The sequence below is a fragment of the Limanda limanda genome, chromosome 18 (assembly GCF_963576545.1).
Source record: "Limanda limanda chromosome 18, fLimLim1.1, whole genome shotgun sequence".
NCBI classification, from domain to species: Eukaryota; Metazoa; Chordata; class Actinopteri; order Pleuronectiformes; family Pleuronectidae; genus Limanda; species Limanda limanda.
In genome coordinates, this window is record NC_083653.1 from 13,094,405 (window position 1) to 13,121,889 (window position 27,485).

Below are 27,485 nucleotides of genomic sequence, written 5' to 3' on the forward strand. Positions count from 1 at the left end.
GCTTGCAGCCATTATAGGGAGTCGGAAGGACAATCTTTAGCCTGATTGCCGCTTGAATATTTAGGTACATAAATTACATACAATATACACAAATCATTTTCCTGTAAGGGGCACGTGTTGTGTTGAGCTATGGATTGTGTGCTAGCACTGGGCCACTGGTTCTTAATGTTTGATATTTCCCACATCAGTAATGATAGGGAAAAACTGCACAGCGAAGCAAACTTCAGCAAAGTCGGTTTGGTATAAATATATAATTTAAGAGTGCGGTATCTGGGGCTCGACTTTCGAGAAAAGTTTCAAAAATATCTCATTTCATCTCCTGAAAATTGGAGGCTGAAAAAGTAATGAAATGAATCCTGCCTGAGCCCTGACAGCCTGATATAAAATAAAAGAGGAGAGAAAGTTGTGTAATGTTTTTCTCCTCAATATGCTAATGTGTTGCTTCTTGTGCACCAACAAGAAGTGGAGCTACTGAAAACCTCGGACCTTTCACGATGAAAGATTTCTGAGCGCATTGAGAATGGTAAGGATGCAATGTTTTTTTGTTTTTTTTCTTAGCTTTTAGATAAATGTGTATTTCCTTAAAAATGGGGAAGGATGAGATATGTATAAGAAAAAGAACTTGATTTGAATGCGAAAACATTCACAGTAGTTCATTCTGCTTCAAAGTGAATTTATTAGTAATGTCTTTATGATTTTATCATGGGGGATTCACCCTGATGTGACACCAGCCACACTCCGTTAGTTTTAGCCAATAACACTTTTTCCACTGACTTCCCAACGATTATCTCTCGTTGGAACTAAGTGAACCTGAGGATCTTTCCAACCCCAGGGTCTGAACCCAGTCAGTCAATGCAAAAGCCAAATATTTAACATTTGCTAATTTTAACTTATGCAGCAGCATGCAGCACTTATAGGAGTGTAAACTGCATGAACACCACTACGACAAAATATTTATTCTTAGTTCTAGATGCCACAAATCTTGTCACTGTGTCAACAAACTTGGAGAAGCAAATATTTCAATAGGTGCGTTTGCTCAGTTACGAACAAGGGGAAAAAAAAACAGCACATCCATAACTGCAATGTACATCATCAATAACTCGTTTATCAGAACAGAGCTGCAAAAGGGTTTAGTCCCTTGTTCTGAACACAGATGGCGCTGGGACCTGGGGCGTCAATGACACGACAGACTCAATTACCGCTCACACAAACACACACACACACACACACACACACACACACACACACACACACACAGATACACACTAGTTAAGTGGCATCTCACCTATCCTGCTATGTCCTCTTGACTCTGCTGAAAACCATACCACACACACACACACACACAAAGGCCTCCATTAGCCTTGTGTTTGCCCTGTCACATACCCTCCATCTGAAACCGCAGTCGGGGACGAACACACACACACACACACACACACACACACACACACACACACACACGCACACACACAAATGCAAAGTATCTGAGGAATTAATGCACACACACAATCACTTTAAGGGTTCAAATTAGCATGCTTTTATAATACAAAAAGAGAATCTAACAAATGCTGTGAGCTTGAGTGTTTACAGTCAGTAATTATTCCATAATTTTTCAAGGAAACGTTTGTAATGACACAAAACAACTAAGTGAGTGTGACTTTATAGAAACAAAATGTTGACCCTTCATTTTTAAATTTTAAACTCATGTCTCACATTAATGAAGTTCAAGAACGAGTGTATGTTGGACTTCAAATAAAACTGAACAACTTTATTACATTCAAGATGTTAAATACAAGGAACTTTTTGGTTGAGACATATTACTATTTATCTTGATTTGTTAGATCGGGACAGTAGAGAGAGACGGAGAACACGGAGAGAAACAGGAGTTGGATGAGATGGAGGTGGTGGTTCGCACGCCAGGCGCCTGCGCCAGGCCATTGCGCATTAACAACGGATTCTGTTGGCAGGTTGAGCCCTTAGATGCAATACTAGGGCATTCACAAAGTCTTTTGTAAAGACATTATTTAAAACAAAAGAGTTATAGTTTCAAGTATTGAAGTTGCCAGTGGGCGAGTTCTTTAACTCAATTTATCAGCTATAAGGTGGTGTGAATAAATGGGTCACAGCACAAGAGACAAGTGTTTGTTTCTTGTTTCCAACTAACTTGTTTTTTTGCTATTCCATAATCTCCACTATGAATTTACGAGACAAAAGTTGTCAGCGCATATCAGCCATAATAAATGTCAAAACAAATATGTCTGCATATTAAAGGCTCATTTTGACCAATAACAAATTGGTCACGCTCTACTTGTCATATCAAAAATGATGTGTGTCTCTACAGTGGTTTGTAATTTGTTTTGGTGGCACATGTGCAGATAATATTAAACCAATACCAAAACTTTCAGCAGAAATCTCATTTACTTTTTGTGACAAAACAGGAGGTTAACTACACCAGCTGCAGTAAAGGCAGCTCTAACGCTTCCCACCCATGAGCACATATCCCATCTCCTCCCCTCCCTTTCTCAATCTCAACTTCTCACTCCCTTCTGCCACTCCTTAATGTGTCCTTCACTCCTTCCTGTACATTCATTCCACCTCCCTCTGTGACCCATCTCTGCTACAACATTACTCCTTCCCTCTCTTTCCTTCTTCCCCGTATACTTCTGTCCTTATCCCATTTGTTCTATCCTCCTACCCTTCACACCACCTTGTCTCTCGTTCACCATCTGCTGCAGCTTTATTTAACCATCCATCCATCTCCCACACCTTTCATTCCTTCTTCGGATTCGCGCGCTTCTTTTCCTCCAGATTCCTCCCTCAGTCCCTGACTTGCTCCTCCCTCCATCATCACTGTAGCACTCAGGTTTCCACAGCAACACACACACACACGGACAGACTGCACCATCACCTTTACACACACACTCACCACCATAATCAACCCCTCACATTCAGACTCACACACACAAACACCGTCGCTCGATTCCTCTTGTTCCTACGTCTCTCGTACACACTCGCTCTGACACACACACACACACACACACACACACACACACACACACACACACACACACACACACACACACACACACTCACACACATGCACAATCACTCTCAGATGTAATCACAGTGAGTGCTGAGAGTGCAGTGCAGAGGTGTGAGACTTCTAAATGCTACTGCCTGCCATCAATCATAAAATCCTTTCTTGGGATTCGGACAGCTGACAGTGTCAGCATTACACATCGTTTCCCTTTATTTCAATCAATCATGTCATCCGCGCTGCAAACAGCCAACAGATTGCAAAATGATATTGGCTTGCTTTCATCAGGCTCAGTGAATGATTATGTCGGATGGAGAGGAAAGACCGGCTTTGTGTTAATGTTTGTTCAGATTCTGTCTTTTTATTTGAAAGTTTTTAGATCGGCTGCCTCTGTCATGCACAGTGTCATTACGACTGCTCCCGCTGCGATATGGATTCAGCTGCACAGTTGGTCAGTATAAGATGGATTTCAAATGTCACGCCGCAAACTGCAGCTGCTAATGTAATCAACGTCACTGATAGGTCAATAAAAACAGGCAGCGATACACACACACACACACACACAGACTGTGGTCTTGTATCGCCCATGTATCTGCAGACTAGGCAGGCAGTTATTACGATGCAACAGCATAACCAACCTGAAAATGAAACACTTCTGAGAGTAAGAGGGAAGTTTAATAAAGCTCCAGTACATTTGAAAAGGTGAAAAAAAAATCCAGACATTTCTGTTTGAGCCACTGTGTAGCTACTGCCCTTATGTCCCCAAGAAATACCAGGATGATTATTTGTGTTTTTAATTTCAAAAGCTTTAATTTGAGAAGTTCCAAATGCTTTTCTCCTGAATTCTAGCGGTCTGATGGCGACCTGAGTCCCTGCAGGTCTCCTAATGAAAGCTGAAATTTGGCAAAATTGAGGTGGAAGAACAAAATAACCCTCCCACTTGCACCTAAATGACATCGTGTCATCATCCCTGTCATCAACTTGGTCGTCTCAGCGGCAAAGTTGGAACGTAGAATTACACTGTGACCAGCGAAATTCTTCAGAAGACGGATGACATGACAGCTCCCCAAAAGTAGAACCAAATCATATTGATTGATGAGTCATAAACCCAGACTCCTCCATGTTAGTGGATGGGATAGGCACAAAACGAACGAGTCCAAGTACACGTCAATGAAGATTTCCTTCATTTTAAGGTACTTCATTTCACAATGATGTTTCACCACATGTTCAGTTTCCAGTTAGTTTGCTTATAAGTAGCTTATTGTTGCTATAAAAGTGGGTTAATCATCACGATTGAAGGCTGACTCGTGGTTGGTCGAGCGTTTGTACTGTCAAAACCTTGCTATCACGGATTCACTCAATGATCACTACCACACAGACTATGGCTTCAAATTACTCCAAAAGTGCAAGATGATGTATCGAGGATATCTAATTTAATTTTTGGGGAAAACAGGAGGAAGTAGAGACACGTTATCCATCAATATATACAGTCTATGGTCAACACCCATATGATGCTTTAATGAAGTGGTGGATCAGTGTATATTCATATACAGTACATCTTCAGTTATGGTATTTTTACCTCAAACATTTCTCCATGATGCCATGGATGTGTCCAGTTTTTAAACAGGTGGCGCTATGGGAGTTAAAGCTCTAAGTCTGTCACTGTAATTGGCATGGAGCACCGTGTTGTTCTATACATAAGACAATGTGTGGACATACACGCACACACACACACACAATCAGAAAAAAAAAGCTTGATGCTACCACTGTGTCTCCCACATTCCAAAACATTCTGTGCTTCTATTTTGGTTTGACGTGGCTACAGTTTGGATGATATGCTGATACCGAGCAGAGCTGAAAGCTGAGACTGTATCTGTATCTCACTTTAGCTGCCGTATTCAAAAATACAAGAGATTGCCAGATCTGATTACTGTGTCTGTGTGTGTGTTTGTGAGAGTGTAGTAGAGGGAGCAGGGCAAGAAAATAGAAGGTGGTACAGTGTGTTTGTGTGTGTGTATGTCTGTATGTTTGTCTATGTAAAAGAGGGAGAAACGAGTGGAGCCAAACCAGAGAGCAGGTGTGTAAGGTAATAAGACTGAATCAATTTATACTGAGAGGAGAGGAGAGGAGAGGGGGAGAGAGGAGAGGAGGATGAGTGGTGGAAGGAAACTGATTACAGGTTAAGATTAATATATAATGTTGAACTCTTGAGTCTCTAGTGCTTAAAGCTTCCTCCATGCAAGGATATATCAGTGTTCCTGGAAAATAAATTGTGGATTGCATGACAATGTGTGTTCATTTTTGTGTGTGCGTGTCAGGGAAAGAATACCCAAGTCATGTATTTCTGGATCAAAATATTAATGGCAGCTTTTGGCAAAGCGACAGGAGACCACTGCAGGCAACAATAAAATAAATTTAAAAAAAGATCCACAAAAGATTTAGAAAAGCATCTGTCAAATCATTTTTGTGTCATTATTTTATTTTTGTATTTTTATAGATCTATTTTGGGGGTTTTTGGACAGCAAATCCAGAAAAAACAATGAAATAAAAAAAAACTGGATTGTGATTGCCATTTTAAACTAATCCCTGACACTTAGATCCAATTTAAGTCAGTAAGAAGAAACAAACATAGGTACAAGTAACTAGATGTAGCCATTTATATTTAAATACTTTATATTTACAGTGGGAGCTGGTCCTCTCTACAGAGGCCGCCATGTTTTTTAAGTAGTGGACAAACCAGACACCTTTTGAGGTTTTTATGACTGGTTCTCTGTCATGTTTGGAAGGGGATGGTGAGGTGAGGGGAATTCAGCTGCAGCACACAACTTCACCCCTAGATGTCATTAAATCCTACACACTGAACCTTTAAACCTGGCTACTTAACTCCCGGTATAGCTTGAAACACAAGCAATTACACTGCACTTACAGGGGACAGTGTGGTCGACAGACAACAGAGCAAGGAGAAAAAGATTAATGGGAGGGATGATGACCAGGCCCACACATTCTGATCCCTCATAGAATAGTGAAGGCAAAACTGTACAGCTAAAAAAAGGACATGTTTTCACAGGGAAAGTTTTTAAGTGTTTCATGCAGCGTGTCTCTCTGTGGTTGTTCCTGTAAACATGTTGAGTTGACAATTTATTGTGCCAGCGGACCAAAATGTGTTGGACACAAACAGTCTCAGCATTCATAATTTATTCTATAGTCCCACTTGAGGGTGTTTTTGGCCTAGTTAAGAAAAGTTTATTTGTATAATGAAAACTTCAGATCACTCTGGTCCAGTTGTTTTTGGCGCTCTGGCCAGAAACATGTGACATAGATATAAAGCAAGCGTGGGAACTGGAGAAACTCTGTGAGGTGCTTTTTATCATTGAGATACAGAGGCCTATTAAACCTCCCATATTTGCAAGTTGAAGGTTCTGTGCAGAATGTAATCGTGCCATAATGAACCCATCTGAGAAAAATGTTTCCACTTAAATGCACCTTCTCACCGCTGCTTCACACACAAATTGAAATTAGAGGGCAGTCCAATTCCCTGACTGCAGCTGCCATTAATATGATCTTTACAGCCACAATATGAAGTAATAAGCAGGAGAAGTATCGGATTTTAAATTATCCTGCAAAGTTAACTCATGATTATGACTTTTTAAGGATGAATTGTTTTAAAATAAGATGTATGAGGTACAAAGAGAGAGTGATAGGTAAAAAATATAGGTATAGGTAAAACATTAGGGGGTGTTGCTACACTACCTTGAGATTACATGCAAACCATCTGTTGTGTTGCTGCACTGAAGCCCAAAGAAGTGCCAAAAATAACCAAGACACTGAAACATCTTGACGTTTAAAGTAACACAAGGAGGAATGTGATTTTATTGTGTTAAACTGCATCTCAAGAGAGCACATGCATAGATGGTGCATCTTCAGCAGATAGAAAGGGTCGGCCTCCCTGAATCATATGATGGATTCCACTTAATACTAAAATATAGAACTACGCCATGGACAAGGACGTATCAGAGTGTGTAGTTTCTTCAACAGCCTGGGGAGGGATGAAGTCGAGGCTCAAAATGAGATCTTTGATCCTTGTGTGAATCGATCGATCCTCTGAACCTGAGGAAGAGTCCGTATTGACCAACTGAGGGTAAATCTTTAGTAGGTAAAAATCAATAAAGGTCACGCACACCGTTTTGGCCAGTAACTTTTTCAGACAATAACGCTCGGTCTTGGCCCGCTCTCAAAACTTTGTCACTTTTTCTGGCTTCCATCCACTGCCTCTGACTGTCAGCCAATCACATCAAAGCGAAGGAGAGGCTTCACATCAGATGGGAGAGAGTTTTTGAGCGATGGAGACGAGAGAGTGGTGTGAATAAATAAACAGCTGAAGCGGCATGAGGATTCGTCCTGTGGTCTGGCTCAGTGGTTCTTAACCTCTTTTAAGTCGTGACCCACCAGCAGAATCAGGCCGTTGCACAGTCTTGCCCCTCCATAATTCGTAAACCGAAGATCAACTTTGACTATTTGATGATCGTTTTCTTGAGTGTTTTCTTGTTTCTCAGTATTTATGTAAACCATTCCTAGTGTAAAATGTTTATTTTTATATTTAATTTGATTTTTAATTAGCAGGTACAGACTTTTGTTTATCTCCTTTCCCGTTGCCAGTGGTGAGTCATGTTACATATCATAAAAGCGCCCAAAACTGAGAATCTCTCTTGACTCTCTGCCTTGCATAATACGAAGAAAACAAATCACTATTGCACATTATTCCCAAGATGTAAAAAACCATACATGAACAAACATTAATGGGTATTTAAGTACATAACTGGAAAAAACAGAGAGGGATAGACTAAACTGCCAAAATAAAGAAGACAAAGAAAAAAGGGCAATTGAATCCATTCCCATTGCAGACAAAAGCCAGATGTTACAGTGTGCTACTGGGGGGTTTGGCCAGCGGAAAGAGGCCTTTGGATCGTAAGGGTCAGTGGTTCAATTTCTGGCTCTTCCAGTCCACATGTCGAAGTATCCTCGGGCAAAACAGTGAATCTTTGACGGCTGTCATAAAAACTATATATAGAGGCACAGCATGAATGTGTGTGTGAATGTGGCTCGTAGTGTAAAAGTGCTTTGAGTGGTCGTTAAGACTGGAAAAAGCGCTATATGGGCGCAGTCCATCCATCAGTGATTGAAGTACTTAACGTATCTGTCTCTGCAAAATCAGTACCGCTCTCCACGTGGGAGGGTAAAATGAGGTAAAGCTTATTAATCAACCAGATGTGTTTCTCCTCTCTGTCACCTCTATTCAGTTTGGCCACTGTAAAAACCCTGTCACTGTCATTTCAGCAATATAAGCATCACTTTCCAAACGTATTAATATGATTAGAAAACAAACCATCCCTTCAATGTAAGTTAGTCACCAATTTATTACAGTCTGTTACCCAGCGAAATACTTCCAAGACCTCTACTCATCTGCCTGGAGGGAACTCTGAATATGAAGAGGTCATTTTCAAATAAAATCTCATCATGAAACATTGTCAAACCCACGGTGTAAATCTATTAAGGCTATAAAATAAGATAAATTAAAAAGATGTGGCTTGAAGCTTTGAAGAGGCAGCATGATTGAACAGTCACAGTGGTAAATAAAGTTTGGATTTCTGCACACCATTGTGGAAATGGATAGTGGATAGAGTTAGCATCATGCCCCACCTTTAAGGCATGTGGATAGGCTTACCCTCATGATAACAACAAGAATAATTAGGACTTGCATCTAGATAGCACCTTTCAAGAGCCACAAGTTAGGAAAATGAGAAATGAAACAAACAAAGGACAGATAATCAAAATATAAATACTAGCTGGGGATAATGAAAGACGTGGTGACATGAACTTGTTTCTGAACAGGTGGGTTTTGAGAAGACTTCAAAGGTGTCCAGGAATGGGACATTGCAGATCCTTGAGTGGAGAGTTCAAGAGGGTGAGGGCGACCACACTGGATTCCCTGACAATGTAGATTCTCAGGCTGGTACAGGGGACGGTGAGCAGACTTCGGGAATGGAGTACAGGGGTGGAGGAGGGGGCCAGGGCATGGAGAATGAAAATAAGTCTGTTTTCCTGTCAATTTTTATTTCCCTTGACTATAACCCAAACCCAAACATATCCCTCCGTCCATCCACCACTGTCACAAAGCCAACACCCAACTCAACCCATTGGCTCTTACCACTGCCAGCCATCCACACCCATCTCGGAAAACTTTGCAGTGTTCAGCGACCCATTCGACTATTAATCATCTGTTCATCCATACATCTTCAGTATCTATCCGTCATCGATCCATCCTCTCTCGTTATCCTCTGTTCCTCCTCCGCTTCCCCCAATCATCTTCCCCAGACCTCTCTCCATTGATTCGTCCAAACTCTCGATCCCTCCATCCCGATATCGATCCACGCACAGACATTCATCCATCCTCTTAGAGAGCATCTATCCGACCATCCTTTCTTTCCTTCCTCCCTTGGCTCCTCATCCCAGTTGAAGGGCTTCTACAGCAAGATGTACCACGCTCCGCTACCTTTGCTGTCAAAGACACACAGACACAAAGGCACTCCCAACAGGATTCAGACGCAAAGACACACAGACATCGTTTTCACGGCTCTTCACAGCTCCCTGACCAACTCAAATGGCCCGGGAGAGACTGTGCACAGCAGCAAAAGAGAGAATAAAAGACAGCGCAAGCCCGAGAGAAAGATTGAGAGACACAGAAAGAAAAATTACAAAGCAACAATGATAGAGAAAGAAGACGACACGGTGATACAGCAGACAAAAGATGATGCATACAATAATAACATAACATAAGAGACGTTTACAAGTTTCTGACCATGTTTATCTCACTGTGGACAATGTGATGATCTTTAAAGAATATCTATGAGGACAAGAATACTCAACTTAATGGGAGCATAACTACATTGTTTGAATATAATTCCTTTCTGTACGAAAAAGCGAGACGAATGAAATTGAAAGAAATTAAAAATATTATCACTGCTCCCACATGACAACCCTCTGACTCACTTTTCTTACTTTTTCAGCCAAACTTAAAGTGTCAGTAACATCATTCTGTGCTGAGCAACTTCTCCCTCAAACCCCGAAACCTGCTCAACAAAACATCAGTGTCATTCAGAAACGCAGTTGTTTTCGCTCCAGATAGCAGGTTATCGTCTGACACCAGTCATTTCTCCGTCTCGTGATTATGTGTAATGAAGCTCGAGTCATTGCTTTGCAGTCTCTCGTCATTATAATTCAAGCACCCCTTTGATGTAATAACATCAAAATGTCTACGCGGGCGGAATATCAGAATTTGCAGCAAAAACAACAATGGCAACAACTACATCAACAGGATATGAGTTCTCTGAGAACAACAGAGGAGGGTTTCACCTTGAGGGGTAAATAACAATACAGGAGCCAGCAAGGAACAGGAAGTCAGCACCGCAGCAGCTTAAAGTGTATTAAAATAAAACATAGGGTGTCTGTTGATGTGTCTATCTGTCCACCCTTTTTGTCAGTCCGCCTGTCAGCCTGTGTGTAAATATTGAGGCAGCAGTCTTTGGCCAAACATCATCCCAGCTCATCCATCAGCAGTGGTCACGCACAAGGTCGGCTTCCAGCGCCGCTGATGCACATTTTAGCAGCTCGGCAGGGACATACACACACTCCCTGATGTGACCTTTGTTGCATGTCATCCCTTCACTTTCCACTCGCTCGCTGCTGCCGAGTGTCGATACGAAGCCGGCGGCGATTTTTAAAGATGGGGTCAGGACTCGGGGAATATGATGCAGGAAGATTGAAATAGGCCACCAGATTGCTCTGAAGCAACAAGGCAATGAGAATAAGACCGGCTGTAAAAGTGAAGTCAGTCTCCCCCACAGCTGCAGCTTAAGATGAAAGCATCTGAAGATTTTGGGGACGTCGTGAACATTACTTTGAAAATTTACACCAACAAAAACTTTCATTAATGACATGAAATAAAAGGCTTTGAAGGATTCAAAACATTTTTATTTCCAATGCTTCATTGCTTGGTTGTTTTCTCCTCTTTAGATAAACACAAACGTTGATGTGTTTGCTGCCTCTTTGTTTTTTGTAATACAGATAAAATAAAGATGAACTTCCTGCAACTGAAATACAGAATCGTGCGAGACGGTAAACACTAATGAACTGCTACTCATTTTGGGAAAGAGTCATTCATTTTCTAGACAATAAGAAGTGACTCGCAGTAGGAAAACATTAAACTCTCCCAGTTCATCACTAACATAGACATGACTGCTCCCCGAAAGTTAGACCAAAGCATCTCACTTGGCACCTGGTCCTAAACCTTATCCACGTTACTGGACAGGACAAAGACCAAACCAAAAACTCAAAATACATGTTGAATACATTTTTCTCATAGATGGTTTCTGTCATTTTCTGATCACACTGACTGATTAAAGATTGGTCGAGCGCGTTTATTGGCCTAAATATTGCGGTTCCATTCCTCATTCGGAATTTGGCTTCGAATAACACCAATGGTGCAAGATGGCAGCGTTCTTACCGAGGATATCCTTGCTAAATTGTGGGAAAATGGGGGGAAATGTAGATTGTCCATTTTCATTAATAGTTTATGATCAAACGTCAAAAGTTAACTACAACTCCCAAGGTGCATATTGCTTTTTATCAAACACCTTATTAGTTTTCTAAAAACAATTATCAGCAGAGGAATTGAACATTGAACAGTAAAATGAATGACACTGATCACTGGTAGAGAATTAGATCAGCCATAGCTTATCAACATTAGCTTTATAATAAACTAAAAGAAAGGTTTGGCTGTTCTCTGCAGCTGGTGTCTGTATCTGAAGAATGTTTGTGATAAAAACGATTCCTCAGAGTGTAACACCGCTGCATGAACTGGGGCAGGGAAAAATATTTTCAGAAACAGCTGCAACATTGATTTGTACTTCATAAGAAGAAAACCGCAGCAACTGAGGTTTGAGAAAGTATAGTTAAAGTCCAGCCTGCCCTAAATCAAAGCCCAAACAAAGACTGCATCCACACTACTTAGTGATAACTAACAGTATTTGCTGTTAGATAACATTGTGTGCTGCAGTCCAGATTCGTGCCACTGCCACATGGAGTCACAACAGTGGTCTGCACAGTGGATGTGATTTCACACCATGTGTGTCAGTATCACTGAGACTACACAACAAATAATCCAACTGTGTAAGGGTTCAGTTTACAGCCTCCACTGAGCTGTGGAGGAGTGTAGATTGAGTCAGCTTCTCCAACTCAAATAAAAAGATTTCATTTTTTACCGATTTCTCACTCTTCCACACACTGTTTTCAAAATAACAGTGTGAGTTGATACAGTATTGTGGTTTTGCACCCTCTCTGTGAGCCTGAATGCTTTAACAACACATCCCACAATCTCAACCGAGAGAGAAACCGGTTATTTTTTTTCAATAAAAACATCTAGAATGGAAAATTGGAGTTTATGAGAAAACTTTCAACAATAGTAAAGTGGTGAGTCTGGTGCTGGTGATCCCATCTTGTGCTAAGAGTTCTTCAAATTTAGGCATTTTTCATACAACCAGATCTCACAAACTCCACTTTTCATTCACCAGTTAGGACCACAAGACTCCAGAGAATACGGACCGGCACTCCAACAAGAATCGCCACTCACAGTGCAGTATTTGTGCTTCTGCCAAGAACTTACCTATTTGCTTTCTCGCTGAGTTTACAGCTCCTTTGTTCATCCTAAACTCAACATGTGTTTTTTTTGCCTGCACCCAGGATCACCTGCCAGCCCTGACATAAACGCCATGCTCAGCCACCCACCAGCACTGCATACTCACTCCGACTCCAGTCTGCCTCTGGATTTACATTCATTCTGTACTCATGTTGTTCTATTAAAACCTTGAAATCCTCTCTCCTTATGTCCAGCCCTTACAGTCCAGCCTTTTCCTAAAGACCTCATAGACAGACAGAGACTCCAATCTACGAATCTTATATTGGAGGCAGCCAGGAGAGCAAACATTTCTTGTGTTACGCTTTATGATTCCAAAGAAACTCGTACAGTAAGTTATTGCAATCACAATGAAAATTGTGATTGCAATAGAAGTATTAACAGTGTCTTATAGAAGTATTAACAGTGTCTTAATAAAAAATATTGGCATTCTTGATTCCTATTGACGTGGGTGGTCCTTTTACTTTTACTCTAGAGCTGAGAGGTTGACACAACCATTGGATAAATAGTCATTAAATCTCTTAGAGCTGCTAGCTTAACTGTAATTTTTTTTAAGGGGCGACGGATGTAAATTAGCACTCTTTGCATTCTTACATTTGTTTTTTCATAACAATGTTTATTTATGTGCTCTGTCCCTATCAAGTAAACATATATATACATAGTCTAGTAATGAATTATATGCTTTAGGCCTCGTTCTGAGGAACCCACACTGAAAATACCTTTCTGGACAAACCCTTTTTCATGAAATGTCATGACATGGGCAAATGTTTAAATTTAAATAATTTCCATTTAAAAAATATATTATGTTAAACAGACAGAAAACGCAGCGACATGTTTAAGTCTTTAAGATAAGGCAAACGTAAGGAAATCTCCATACGTTAAAAGATATTGAATAACAGATGCTAATGGACCACACACTGAGACATGTGAAGGGTCTGCAGCTCTCAGTGACGACTAATTGACTTAAATATGACACCGGGAGCTAAGAGTAGACGAACAAACACTGGACAACCACACACTTCCGTTACTCTATCTGAGCCATCAGAGATCAATTGGTGAAGGGTCAAGGGAGAGAAGCTCTGTCACCTCCAGATGTTCTGTGATGCACCTTGTGATCAGGCTGCTGCAGTCAAACATCCAGGCTGGGAGGCTGTAACTGTCCTCTGCACGTCCCTTGGACACATTCCAGTATAGAAAAAATACTCTTTACCACATATTTTCCATTTCAAAAGTTGGTCTTTTTCCAAACCCTTATGTATTGACTGGATTTAAGGAGTCCAGGTTGTGAAGAAGTCTGCACTGTTTGCTGACAGCTTCATGATGGATTTCCTTAGGCAGATTGATTTTTTTCTTCAGCACAACAAGTATGGTATTACATTTACAACCAAACAGCATGAGTAGTACCGGCAAGATTTCACATTGTACAGCATTATTTGCTCACTATGTGTCACAACTGCTGACTTTCTAAATGTAAGAAGTTTTCATTTTTGACAGCTCCAGTTAAAGGGGTAAGCCTAGAAAAGACCGCCAGGTTGAGTAGATAATTAATTATTTTAATTTTATAGTTTTTTTCTATTGGTTTTCCAGACACAGTCACTTTTTATTATGCCAAACTCAAACTTAAGTTTAAAGCAAGTTTGGTGCGCCGCAAAATTTTTTATTTTAGTCTTTTCAAACCAAAAAATATAAGAGCGAAGGTGTGAACTGCAACCATTAGCGTTCACAGTTGCCTGAAGGAGTTTGCTTTAGCTTACGATCCATAACTGATAGAAATCCGAAAGCACCGGCCTAAATTTCCGCCACCAAAAGAATACACCTACTTTTGTCTGATTCTATGTGAAATGAAGGTCTCAATGTTAAAAATTACATTGCTTTTTGTTAAAAGTTGAAAGGCTTTTAAGTCCAATTCCCCCTTATTCGCCAAGAACAACCTGGACAATCTGTCTGAGGTCTGATGTTAGACTAAGTTGGCAAAATGGAACTACCTGAGCAAGACCAGTAGGTGAAAGCTTGTTTTGTGCACAGATTCTATTGAACACGTTGAATGAATTGCTAAACAAGTCTGCATTCCTCTGAGCAAAAACATAAAGAAACAAGAAGTGGATCTGATTAAGACCTGAAAAAGGCCCAAAAAAGACATACACAGAGAAAAGGGGGCATACATAAAAAAGAAAGAAAGAAGAGACCTGGGGGTAGAGAGACTGACAAATTAGAGACTGCGTAAAAGACAGCGCGACAGAAAATCTATAGACGCGGAGCCGAGATTGTGTGTGTCCCTCGTTGAAAGCGGCATTTTCTATAAAGGATAGCAAAGCCTTTTTATCTCACAGAGTTGAGCTGATGAGGACGGAGGTCTGAAGATTATGTTTGCTGTCAGAGTGCAGGAGCCGCCTTTGCTTTCAACTGAAACTACCCCCACATGGATTTGCTTCAAAACGCTGAAAAACCGACAGCAAGTGATGGAAGCGTTTTGCAAAAATAACAGAGCCTGAACATTGCTAATAAAATGATATGGTGGCTGAGCAAGAATCAGACAGCGAGGGAGAACATTTTTTTGCAAAACAGCAATAATAATGGACAATTTACTCCAGTAGAAACGGATTCAACAGATATTATTAAACCAGTGTCACCGGTGGATGTATTTAATTCAATTTTTTGATTTGGAAATTGATGAGTTGTTGATTATTTCCGAGTCAAAATAACTTTAAACTGTGGTACTTGAAAATCCAACACGTCTTCATCGATTGATGAAGACGTGTTGGATCACGCCATCATGATCGGTATTGACATCTGGGTGTCAATGTCTGCACAGTCACTGTTTTGCAATCAGGTACCACGCGGCACACATGCAGAGGTACGATTTCTGTATTCATGTCACAGCCTCCATGTGGTAAATTATTCATTATGTCCCAAAGTGGTGGAAATGTCACAGGAACGAACTGCCACAGACAGACAAACACTGTGTCTCAGATAGCCTATGGCGGCTGTATGGTCAACCTGTTTGGTCAAACTTGTCTCGTGTATACAACCTTTGCCTTGTACACTTGTTCTAAGATCTGTATTGTTAACACTTTGTCTCATGATTGATGTATCTGAAAATGTCCTTTTGGAAAATTACCAAAATTGTATTTTTGCTCCACTGGATAATTGATTATCATCTCACCATGGTTGTGCGCCACATTGAATCATGGGGCTTTACTTCTGCTCCAATCTATTCAATTAACTTACACACCAACAACATAATGAACATTGCATCAACATTAACACCCACCTACCGTCTGCACAGGCTCCTCTGAACCAGCCAATGGAGCGAGGACACCAGTTGCCATCCTGTTACCTATCACGCCATTGGATTATTTAGTCATCATCTTTGTGACAGCAGCCAGTGGGTGTGCGGACTGATATAGCAACAAGGACCACAACCATTGCCACAGCAAGTGAGTCACCAGTGACATATGTGATTCTATGTGTGTGTGTGTGTGTGTGCAAAGGTGTTGGTAAAAACAACATCTGACAGGCTGCCATCATCATGCTCTCGTCTTTTCTGTGCCTGTTCCAACTTTCTAACCTCCCCCTCTGTTCTGCTCACCGCACCACGACACACTTTGACATGACACACTGGGTATGTGTGTCATCTTTCTCACCATAATATCATTGTTGCTGCCTTGGAGGCTGAACTGAAGTCAAATTGGTGTTGAAGAAAATTGCCACTGCTATTTTCCAACTCACGCTGACTTCAATATCCCCTTTTGTAAAAGCAAGACTTTTTGAGAAAATGTTCTTAATTCTGGGACCAACCCTTATTGACTTGGTTGTCAAGAGTTACAGTAAACAATGGACAACACCGATTTCTGTATCATGTCTTTTTGGGTCAACTGTTTGGGACTATTTTTTGGCCAGATTCAGGGACTTACTGGAATTGTTTGCTGGTTGCCTAGTAACCTCACATTGACAAAAAGACTGATGTCACTGCCAAAAAATATTCAACTGGCAACTTGTTGTTTAAACGGGCTAGACATATTGTGTGTGTGAGCTTTTGAGGATTTGATTTCAGTTTTCATGCTACGCTAAGCTAACTAGCAGTCACTTTGTATTCATACAGATACGAGAGGGGTATTGATCTTCTCATCTAACTCTTGACAAGAAAACAAAAAAGTGCATTTCTCAAAATGTCACAATTTTCTTTTTCGTGTTTGATTTTTAAATATTTGGTCAACATGTCCTTTGAGATACTGACATTGAGGGCTCTATTTTTACAATCTGAGTGCATGGGCTGAAATGCATTAGGAGCCTGTACAAATTGTTAATTGGCAGAAAACTCGAAGCTTGTGGTTCTACAGGGTTATAATTGTTTATGAGTGCATTTGGGATGTAACATGCAATAAACCAATCAAAGTGTCATCTGCTGTTGCCTTTAAAAGCCAGGTATGCTCGCACCTTGACAGATTGCAATTAAAATGGAAGATTTCCCAGATGGGAGAGGGAATTTGTTCTTTAACATGGTCACTGGACAGGAAAATTACAAATGCGTCAGTGTGAAACTAGCAAAGATACTTGCATCAGATCCGTGGGGCCTAAGTCAAATTGTCAGGAACTATGTAAATTCATAAACTGTACACATCAATGTAAAGTATTAGTCTTTAATACATATATTGTGTTGAACGATGAAGACAAAAATCATTCATTGTTTTTAATATCTAAAGCGACAAGGGGGCAAGTCCAAGTCTATAAATAACCAACAACAATAGCGATTGTAGCAAAGCAGACACAAGTCTTTAAAATTGACTGGTGACCTAATTAAGCTAACTCATGCACCTCATACATGGGAATACACAACATTTGATCTAATTTGATTAACAACCTAGCACTATTTCCTCAGGTGGGACTAATTGACTTGGCACATGGTGACGTCAACTATGAAGTAGACGTACTTTTTCTCCAACCTGGATCATTGATCCCTGCTCAGCTATGGTGACATCAGATACCTCTGCAATTAGCTCGGCTAATGAAGCAGGAGAAAAACTGCTGTTAGAAGTGACATTAGATATCAGTTCCACTACATAAGACGCCGCACTGAACTGCATCGTCTTCTACACCGTGAGGTCAACTATTAATGTGGAAGCTCACGTGGCAAAACCAGTCAGCTCCAACTGGGGGTTTCAAGCAGAGAAAAGGGCTGAATTTTAATTTGTGGTGAAAATTGTTTGACTGTTCGACCGGGGGCCGGGTGGTTTCCTGTGAGTAATAACAGCAATGACGGACCTAGATCTTGCGAAAACAATTTAACAGTATCTGTAAAATTGCATCTTCACAGTCTGCGTGATGTGAAGACCCCATCAGGAGGCCTGTGTCTAAATGGTTTCAGCCATAACCGAGCTAACTGTGCATGGCCAAACTGTAAAATACAGTAGTGTTAGACCTCCGGCTCAGCCAGCGGTGGTATCAGCTGGCTTAGCTATTACAACAGTTAGCAGAGCAAAACATGTTGTTGACTATGGCATAGCATTAGTTCCACCACATTAGACACAATGACTATCACTATGACAGCATCTCATTCACAAGCAAACACAGACACACACAAACAGAGACACAAGAACACACTCCCTCTATTTCGCTTATGGAAAAACCCAGCATCTCCATTTACAGCACAATGGTGTGTTTCATGCCTGCACACACATGTGGAAAATCTCATTTTCATTGGAACTGCGGACATGTTGACTTAAACAGCCGTTGTTCCATTTGAACTATTTATGAAAATGTGCGCAGCCATGTCCCATTTCAAAGCACAATGGGCCTTCCACAACCGTTCACTTCCACAGAAAGGGTCATTCACAGTAAATTAGGGGCCTTTCATGGATCTGTTGCACTGAATGCAAACACACAAGCGTGCAGACACACACAGGGTGTTGTGTCAGTTACAGTGCCCTATTCAACATGACAATAGGTCTTAAGTTTGCACACACTTACTGTACATGACTCCACGAGCGGAGAATGCTACAGCATAAGCACTCTCATGAATAATAGTCAGTGCACATGCATAGTGTAGTCCCATTCTATTTTCTAAAACACCATCCGCTGCTGTGCACACTTGGTTTAAAGAAATTCAGGATATATTTTGATATGAGTGGTTCCTCTCTGACAAAACCTCTTTCCTCTTAATCCAATTGAGGCAGCGATTTCCTTTATTTCCCAGGGCATCCTCCAGAGAATCCGGCCTGGACTGATTGCTCTACAGTCGCAGTTATTGGTCTCGGTCAATGTTCAGCAATAATGCTAATTCGTTTACAGGTATTCAAGGAGAAGAGCTTCGCCGTGATCGAAGAAGCAACAGCAAGCAAGCAACTTCTCACAGTCGGGAAAAAAGTACAAGTCATGTATCTTAATCTAAATGTCTTGTGTGTCCTAGATATTTTTGGTTTATTAAAGCTGCACTGACTAAAATATGTATATGAATAATGGGGCCAATTACTGCATGTAATGTGAAAGCTGTTGCTCATAGTGACAAGCCCGAACAAATGTATAACCCAACCCCACAGAGAAAGTGTTCTGGGACAGTGAGCGCAACCTGCCCAGCAGACGATGACGGAAAGTCAAAGTTAGCATTTAGCCTGTGAACATAAGGGAGAAGCTGGATTTTTTTAAGTAGATGATGGAGACCCCTAATAAAGTTAAACAGAGCAAACACTTGTGCTTGAGTTCTAAATCCTAAAGTGTATGCAAAAATGGATGTGGACTTTGTCTCTGTAAAGTCAAACCTGTATTCTCTTGAATGACCAGCAGAGGGTTTCTATTGACTTCTGCTCTACTTCTAACTTGAATCATGACGTCAGTAAACATTTTCCTAAGGAGTTTATGGTCTTAATCACTGGTTTAAAGTTTTCTTCAATACAGCATGATTTTCATTCATTAAATTACGGGCCCATTTAGAATAAAATAGGCCATAAAGGACAGTGTGCTGTGGGGCATGGATATCATGTGACTAACTGACAGCTAGTACCGTGCAATGGCTGCAAGTCGAACATGGCGTCTGCTCCTCCAGATATGATTACTTATGGTTTAAATAGACCAAGATGGCGTTGGACAAAACACCAAACTTGAGGCTTTCGAATAACAAATGAGAGCAACTCAGCGACTGCTAGTACATTTGTCTATATTTGAATATCAACTTTTTTCGGCCATAATATATCAGGGTGTTTTTTTTTTCACGTACCCTATCCACAAATATCTACCATGCTGCTGAACACGGATGAAGAGTTCTCCCTTACTCACATCCACTGAACTACATCTGTCCTTGAAAATTATTAACCTGACACAAGATCACCTAAATTTGGTCGCTTTTCTTCGAGAAAACAAAAAGGGACTCGCCATCGATTATTGAGAATTCGCAGGACTGAATAACCGTGAAATCATTGTCGTTCCTTCTCGCCCATCCTCACATGCACCTACAGACCCATCCCTCCCTGTTGTCTTGCCTGGCACCAGTTGCCATTGACACAGATGGTGAAGGGAGACAGAGAGATACAAAGGGAGACAGGCACACAGAGAGAATGGCAGCAGTTGATACCATCAGTAAATATCGAGTCTATTCCTCCTGTTCCCTAAATCCATACATTTCTATCCATAAATCACATGTACCCGCGTAGTACATCTACCTGCCATCCATCCAACCATACCTCTTTTTTCTCCAGCGTCTCCATTCATCACTCCATGCCTCCTCCATCTCTCTTATGCTCCCAACAACAGCCATTCATCCGTTCACTCCTCCTATTTGTCAATCTATCCCTCAACGCAGATCCTACCTTGTATCATGACTTTTTACACGCCTATTAAGTTCTGAAATCTGACCTCTCACTCATCCATTCTTCCTCTCCATCCACCCCTCCCCTCCTTTGTGTCAAGTCACCGGGGTTAAGTTGTCTCTTTGTTGAGTTTTTTTCTGTTGAATTCTTACAAGATTTTTTTTTTTTTTTTAAACTTTTCTTTCTCTTGATCGATTTTCCTGAATAGCTACGCTCCTGGAGGATCAATAGCAATCTTAACACTTACCAGCTGCATGCCACAGATGAAGGCCAAGGTACACCTGCCACTACAGCACCCCATGGTGTCCGCCTCCGTCTTCTCTCCAGTGGCCCACGTGGTGAGGAAACTCTGGGTAACTCCCAAATCTCCAGCAGGACGTTTCGAAATCCAAACCCCCCCCTGAGGGCCGTCTGGTTGGCCGGCTGCCCAGGTGAGAGGCGCAGAGCAGAGCACGGCCCCTGTACTCTCGCTGGAGCTCAGGGGAACCAAATGCTACCACTTCATTCAAACGGAGGAGCCGCTTGACAGGTTAACAGGCTGAAATGTGGTCCCCTGGATTTCCAGCGCCCATGGGGTCAGTGATTAGAGATGGAAGGTGGGCGATTTCGAGTGCACAAATTGTTCCACGCTGCAAATCTACAGAGATGGGCTCTGTGGGCAAACCCTTCCCAAGCCTCTGCAACTGAAGGCGGTTTAGCAGCCAGATGAATCAGGTGGCGTGGTGCATTTCCACTGATTGGTTTAAGCACTTAATTAATTCAGATTACTGATAATGTGGGTTTTGAATAGAACTGCCTTGGATTAGGAAAGGACTCCGGCATCGAACAAAGGTTACAGGAACTTGGTTATGTCCACAAAGGCTCCACTTGTCCAGGCATCACCTAGTGGACTACAAAGTCCGGTCGACGGTGACCTCCATGAGTAGCATCCTTGACACGGTCCTGGACAGAGGCCGCTTTGCGAAAGACAGAAAACAACAGGCAGAGATGGTGAGATTAGCCGGACGTGTTAACCAGATTATATAATCTCCTCTCCAGTAATCCGATTGAGCATCACTTGGATTGAAGGAGACTCATTGGTCTCAGGGTGGAGAAAACAAGTGAAAGTGGCCCCTGCCTCCTTTCAAGGACCAAATCCTGTCCTCTCCTGGGAAGTCATGAAGACATGATCATCTACTGTTCATTCACACCAGCGGCTTTTTTTTTTTCTTTCTTAACCTCCAAACCTGCTGCTGCAATCCAGTATCTCTCTGGGAGAGGATGGGTCAAATTGTTGCTGGGATGTTGAGTCAACAGCCCCTGGAAGCTGATGTTTGTGTCTCAGCGGGGTAATAAGTCCTCCTCCTCCGGACGATCTCCCCCATCAGGTCCACAACACAGCCGTCGTTGTGTCAGCCGTCGCTCGGTTCATTCGCCGCCTCTCCTCCGGTCCATCCCTCCTCAATGTTGGACAAGAAAAGCGGAGACAGAGAAGCGTATCCACGGAGACAGGCTGGGATCTGAGTCTCTGGATGCGACGCACAGGCGGAGACAGGCAGTGGGAAAACGAGGGCTAAGTTTAGTTTGTCTTCAAGGAGCGAGAGGGGGAGACAATGGGAACCGGGATGGACAGAGAGAGTGAGCGAGAGAGAGAGGGAGAGAGAGAGAGGAGCGTCTCTCCCGCCTGCCAGCTGTCAAGTCAACACCGCGTAACCACGTGGCTCCTCCGGTTGGGATTGTCAAAATAAAACGCCCAGTTTTAGTATTTTAAAATCTAACAAGTTAATAATAATTATAATGAATAATAATCTTTATCTATATAGCAACTTACCATTATAAAATGCTTTGACCACAAAGCAAGAAAAATAGATTAAAACTTGAAAACGGGAAAAAGCTGTAAAAGGACAATAAAAATGGTAAAAAAGAAACCAATAGAATCACATGAAAGCAAGTCTATAAAAGTGGGTCGTAAGAAGTGATTAAAAGAAGTCATTGACACTGCGAGCCTTATCTCCTCAGGTAGGCCGTTCCCGAACCGAGGGGCACTGATGGCAACAGCACGTTCACCTTCCACTTTAAACCTGGACTTTGGAGCAGCAAGCAGGGGTCCACCTGAGGATGAAAGGCTGCAACAGGCACATGACGGGTCAGTTAGTCGGTGATGTAGCTTGGGGTCACACCCTGGCGTGCTTTAAAAGTAAACAGTAAAATTTTAAAATCAATTCCAAAATGAAAGGGAGCCAACAAAGATATGCAAGGATCGTAGCAACATGGACACCCCTCTAAAATAATGGACAATTCCATGCAAATAAAACCCAACGAACAACAGCGACAATCTGGGTCATCTGTGTGAAAGTATGGTATAAAACTTGATCAAACTTCAAAAACTCGGGAGTGGAAGGGGTGAGGAGTGCCACCTGAAATGGGCCCCAATGGAAGGTTAATACGTCAGACTACAGGCGAAGTACTTCTTCTTCTTCTGCTTCTTCCTATTGGTATTTTATGCTCTTCTGCAAAGGTAAATCACAACAAAGTCTCCAGTTGAGTTTCTAATAGCTTTTTAGCTATTTGTTGTTTATAGTTACAGATGGGGGAAATTCACTTTATTCAGGATGGAAGCAAGTGCAGCATAGAAAGTTAAGTCGATAGCTGCAGCCGACATTACCGAACCCGACCCAAACCTGAACATTTTGTCAAATTGTTTGTCCAAACCCGACCTGACTCATCCTTCCAGTAGTGGGTGGGGGGGTCCTGACAGGATCACTCTTTTGACTTGGCCTGTGGTGATGCTGTTTGCAGCTTTCTCTCTGAAACTGTAAAAATGACCTAGTTGAACAGCGAGTAAAGACCGGCTGCAGGACTCATCACCCTGAAGCCACCACTGCCACTCCACTCGATACACAGAACCGTGAATTGGGAAATCAGTAGTCGCTGCCATGAACACACTGGTTCTCGTGACTGATAACGTTACAGACAGACAGAGAGAGAGAAAGAGAGAGAGAGACAGACAGAGACATGGACAGACAAAGAGACCGACCGACCGACAGAGACTCAAACAGACAGACAGACAGACAGACAGAAACAGAGAGACAAAAAGACAGAGATAGATAGATAGATAGATAGATAGATAGATAGATAGATAGATAGATAGATAGATAGATAGATAGATAGATAGATAGATAGATAGATAGATAGATAGATAGATAGATAGATAGATAGATAGATAGATAGATAGATAGATAGATAGATAGATAGATAGATAGATAGATAGATAGATAGATAGATAGATAGATAGATAGATTGATAGAGTTGAACACAGGCATGTTCTGTGCTTTTATTCTGAAGGCGGTTGGTCCTGACTTCCATGCCTGCCCTGGCTGCCTCTGGCTGCCTTGATGAGGCTGATGTTCCGCTCGGCAGGGGAGCGACGAGGCTCTTTTCACTCTCTGAGTCACACAAACACACAGACGCAGGGAGATGGAGCTTTTGGTCGGGGTGCAGCTGCTCCACAACATGGCCTTCAACCATCCAGCATCATAATGAATGAGACCATGTGCTCTCCCTCCCTCCCTCCCTCCCTCTCTCTCCTTCTGTCCGACTTGTCAAGATGATCATTTTATCCTCATTGCTCATGCACTTAATTGAAGGCTAAGGGTTTCCTGATAACCTGCTATCAAGAGGGAATATTAAAAAGGGAGTGAGGCGGTGGGGGGTGTGCAGTGTGTTTTAGAATTCCATGTGGTCTTTTTTAAAATGAGTCACAACAATCCACCAGTTATTGGAAGGAGCCTTTGGGTTAACACTTCAGAGGGTGATTGCCTCGTTTGTGAATGACACCTAATTCCTCTCTGTGTGTTTCCCACTGTGGCCTGAGTTCAGCGGCAGATCAAGCAACAAAATGCTCCTGAAAAACAAGTCCCTCCAATTAAAGGTGGAGTAATTTGTGTGTCGTGAGGGTCAGCGGGGCCACGCCTTTTGGAGGGCCGGCAGTTTAAACAGACATGGATGTGCAAAGGCTATCGATGCTTCGGCTCTGCAATGTAATGGCCTGCTTTCCCCCAAACATCAATCTCTGTCACAGATTACGCCTCCCACACACACACACACACACAAACACACACAGGCCCAAGAAAACAACACACAGATTCACACTCACACGCGCACACACACACACACTCGAACCACATGCAGTGCAGTTAATTATGCCGCTAATCTTGAGTGACAGTTGCATGTATAATGGCTGATTCCCCGGGGCCAAGTGTCAAAGCATCCATCCCATTCATCCATCCATCCCGCCTTCTATTTATCATCTCACCTACTTAGCCATCCACCCATCGCCCCGTCCATATTTCCACTCTCTATTTTCTATCGTCAACATCCTCCATCTTTTGTTTTGCGTCACTCCCTTCTTCTCTCCTTCCTTTCAGCCACCGTCTTTGTCATTCATGTGGCCTTTTTCTAATAGTTGCTCAGAAAACCAACCCCTCTAATTTTACCTTTGTCATACATCATCTGCTCTTTCACGAAGGTCACTGACGGGGTCATGCCCTCAGGGGTTTTCTGACCATTTGGACCCGGGACTTGGTTCACCTTAGGGTGAGGTCCCCAGGGATCAGACGCTTGTTGGCTTGAAGGTAAATATTACAAATATTAACTGTGTGTAGCCTACATGTGAATATGAGTGGATCTGGATATCAAAAAAACTTAATTTAATACATTTTAGAACTCAATCAACCCAAAATTCACTGGTTCAAATTTCATACATGTGAATATCATATCATCTGGTTTTGTCTGTTCTCTATATGATGGTTAACTGAATATCTGCTGCTTGGACAAAACAAGCCATTTGATGTAGTCGCCATTAATTATTGATGAAACTAACCATTAGCCGCTGCCTTAGGAGTAAGTAAAATCAAAACATCACAATGTGCCTACTGTGTAAAATCACACCAGGCAAAACTGATGAGTCCAGAATGCAGATCAGTCAGAAAAGTGTCTTTGCTTCTTTCAATTTGGTGAATCCTTTGTTCTGCCTGGTGCACTTGTGATTATACATTATATATATCATTTAATAATTTATAGTTTGTAACCATTATATCCCTTTTAACCCCCGGGGAGGTTATGTTTCCATCCGTTTGTTTGTTTGTTCGTTAGCAAGATGAGAGTAAAGAAGCCATTACATGTTAGTGTGGATCCAGATCAAGGGGCCCCATCCAGAATCTTTGTTTTCCCATCCCCTTCTTTTTGTACATTTTCCTGGATTTCCAAGAGAATAATTGATGAAAAACATCAGCCATGTTTAGGGTACTAATATTTATGAATGTGAGAAATTTGGTGCAGCTTGACTGAAGGGGACTTTTGGGCCTTGGCGAAGTTAGAGCTCTTAGAGAATTTCTTTCTAGGTCTAAATTTCTACTTTCCACACAAATTTTACAACCCATCACCAGCACTGTGCCACATTGCAAATAACTGCGGATAATTTGGTATGTGTCAAAAGAACCTTTAAATACTTAAAATAGGCTTAACACAGGAGTAATGTGAAGCATCAAGTATAACAAATGATGAAGAATCAAGAGCAGCAAGTATAATGTATTATGCAAAAGCAGTTGACAAAAAATCTTGCCGGGGCAAAAAAACACTGGAGTTTTTAGCTGTTTGACGTAATCCTCCCTGGCAGATGTTGTCCTGCCAACTTTGAAAAATATACACTAAAAGTAGTGAAATACAAACTACATTCAGTAGAAAAATACAAATTGCATCGGAATGCGAAAGAAAGAAAAGGAAACTACGAAGACCAAAGGAAGGAGGGAAATAAGGGAAACAACACATTGGAAAGAGGCAAGGACAAAGGAGGCAACATGACTGTATTGTTCTAAATATATGTTAGGTCCGTATTTATCCATTGATACTAGTAATTTGTTATTGTCACTTATCTCATTTGAGGCTTTGTGCTTCTTTATCAACGTAGGCTGCTTTCCTGTCATGTCAATGACAGAGATATAAGGCATATTTGAATTTTATTTTCATGGAGAGAAAATATGCGACGGAGAGAGCGAGAGAGTGACTGACAGATAGAGAGAGAGAGATAGGTAGAGAGAAAAAGAGTAAGAGATAGGGTACACCACCTTCCAGATAGTGAGATAGCACGGTTTGGTACTTTATCTGTCTCGACCAGATGTTACCAGATGCCTGCGTCTGGCAGCCTATCTCAGCCCACACACGCACACACAAGCACACACGCACGCACATACACGCGCACACAAACGCGCACACACACATGCACACACAGAATAGGAAAACACCTCAACCTTCTGCCACTCTGACGTGCTTCACCTCCCACACCTTGTCCTATCTGAAACAATCTAACTGAGCAGCCGAATTGTTGAAAATAACTTATAGCAAAGCAGAATATCAGGTAGACTGACGGAACCACTGAAGGCTCATATACCGTCTGTAGAACTGAGGGAAAGTAAGACGCTGAACAAAATGAAAGACAGAGAGAAGAAGGGTACGCAGGGCGAGTGAAACACAGCGGGATAATGTGCTGTTGAGCCTCCATGTTAAAAGGTTCTGTCGTGAAAAATACAGATCAGAGCAGCAAAAACATGAAGGTGTAGACTGAGTCATATTCTAGTGACTGGGAGCATTTGTGAAGACAACTGCGGAAAATGAAGGTGAAGAATGTCACTCACAGATAAGTAATTAAAATTATGATGAGCATATCAGACCTAACCAGATGTACTTTGTTTGACTTCTACAACAATACTAAATATATATATGTATATAAATGTATATATATAATACTATAATATTATATTTGGATGACTTTAAAGGGGACATATTATTCTCATATTCATTTTGATTTGGGTTGTTACTTGAAAATGTTTACATCCTCTAATGTTCAGAGAACCTTTCTCAAACTGTC

General features: G+C 41.6%; 1 protein-coding gene across 2 annotated transcripts in view; it reads right to left on the bottom strand.

The window, feature by feature from the left end:
- nkain2 (sodium/potassium transporting ATPase interacting 2) overlaps positions 1-20,891 on the bottom strand; it is a 73,464-nt gene extending 52,573 nt beyond the window's left edge. For both annotated transcript variants that reach the window (XM_061091815.1, XM_061091816.1), the window contains exon 1: positions 20,829-20,891. In XM_061091815.1, coding sequence (XP_060947798.1) covers positions 20,829-20,882 — 54 coding nt within the window. In that variant the 5' untranslated portion in view covers positions 20,883-20,891. The remainder of the gene's footprint in view (positions 1-20,828) is intronic.
- Positions 20,892-27,485: the final 6,594 nt, after the last annotated feature.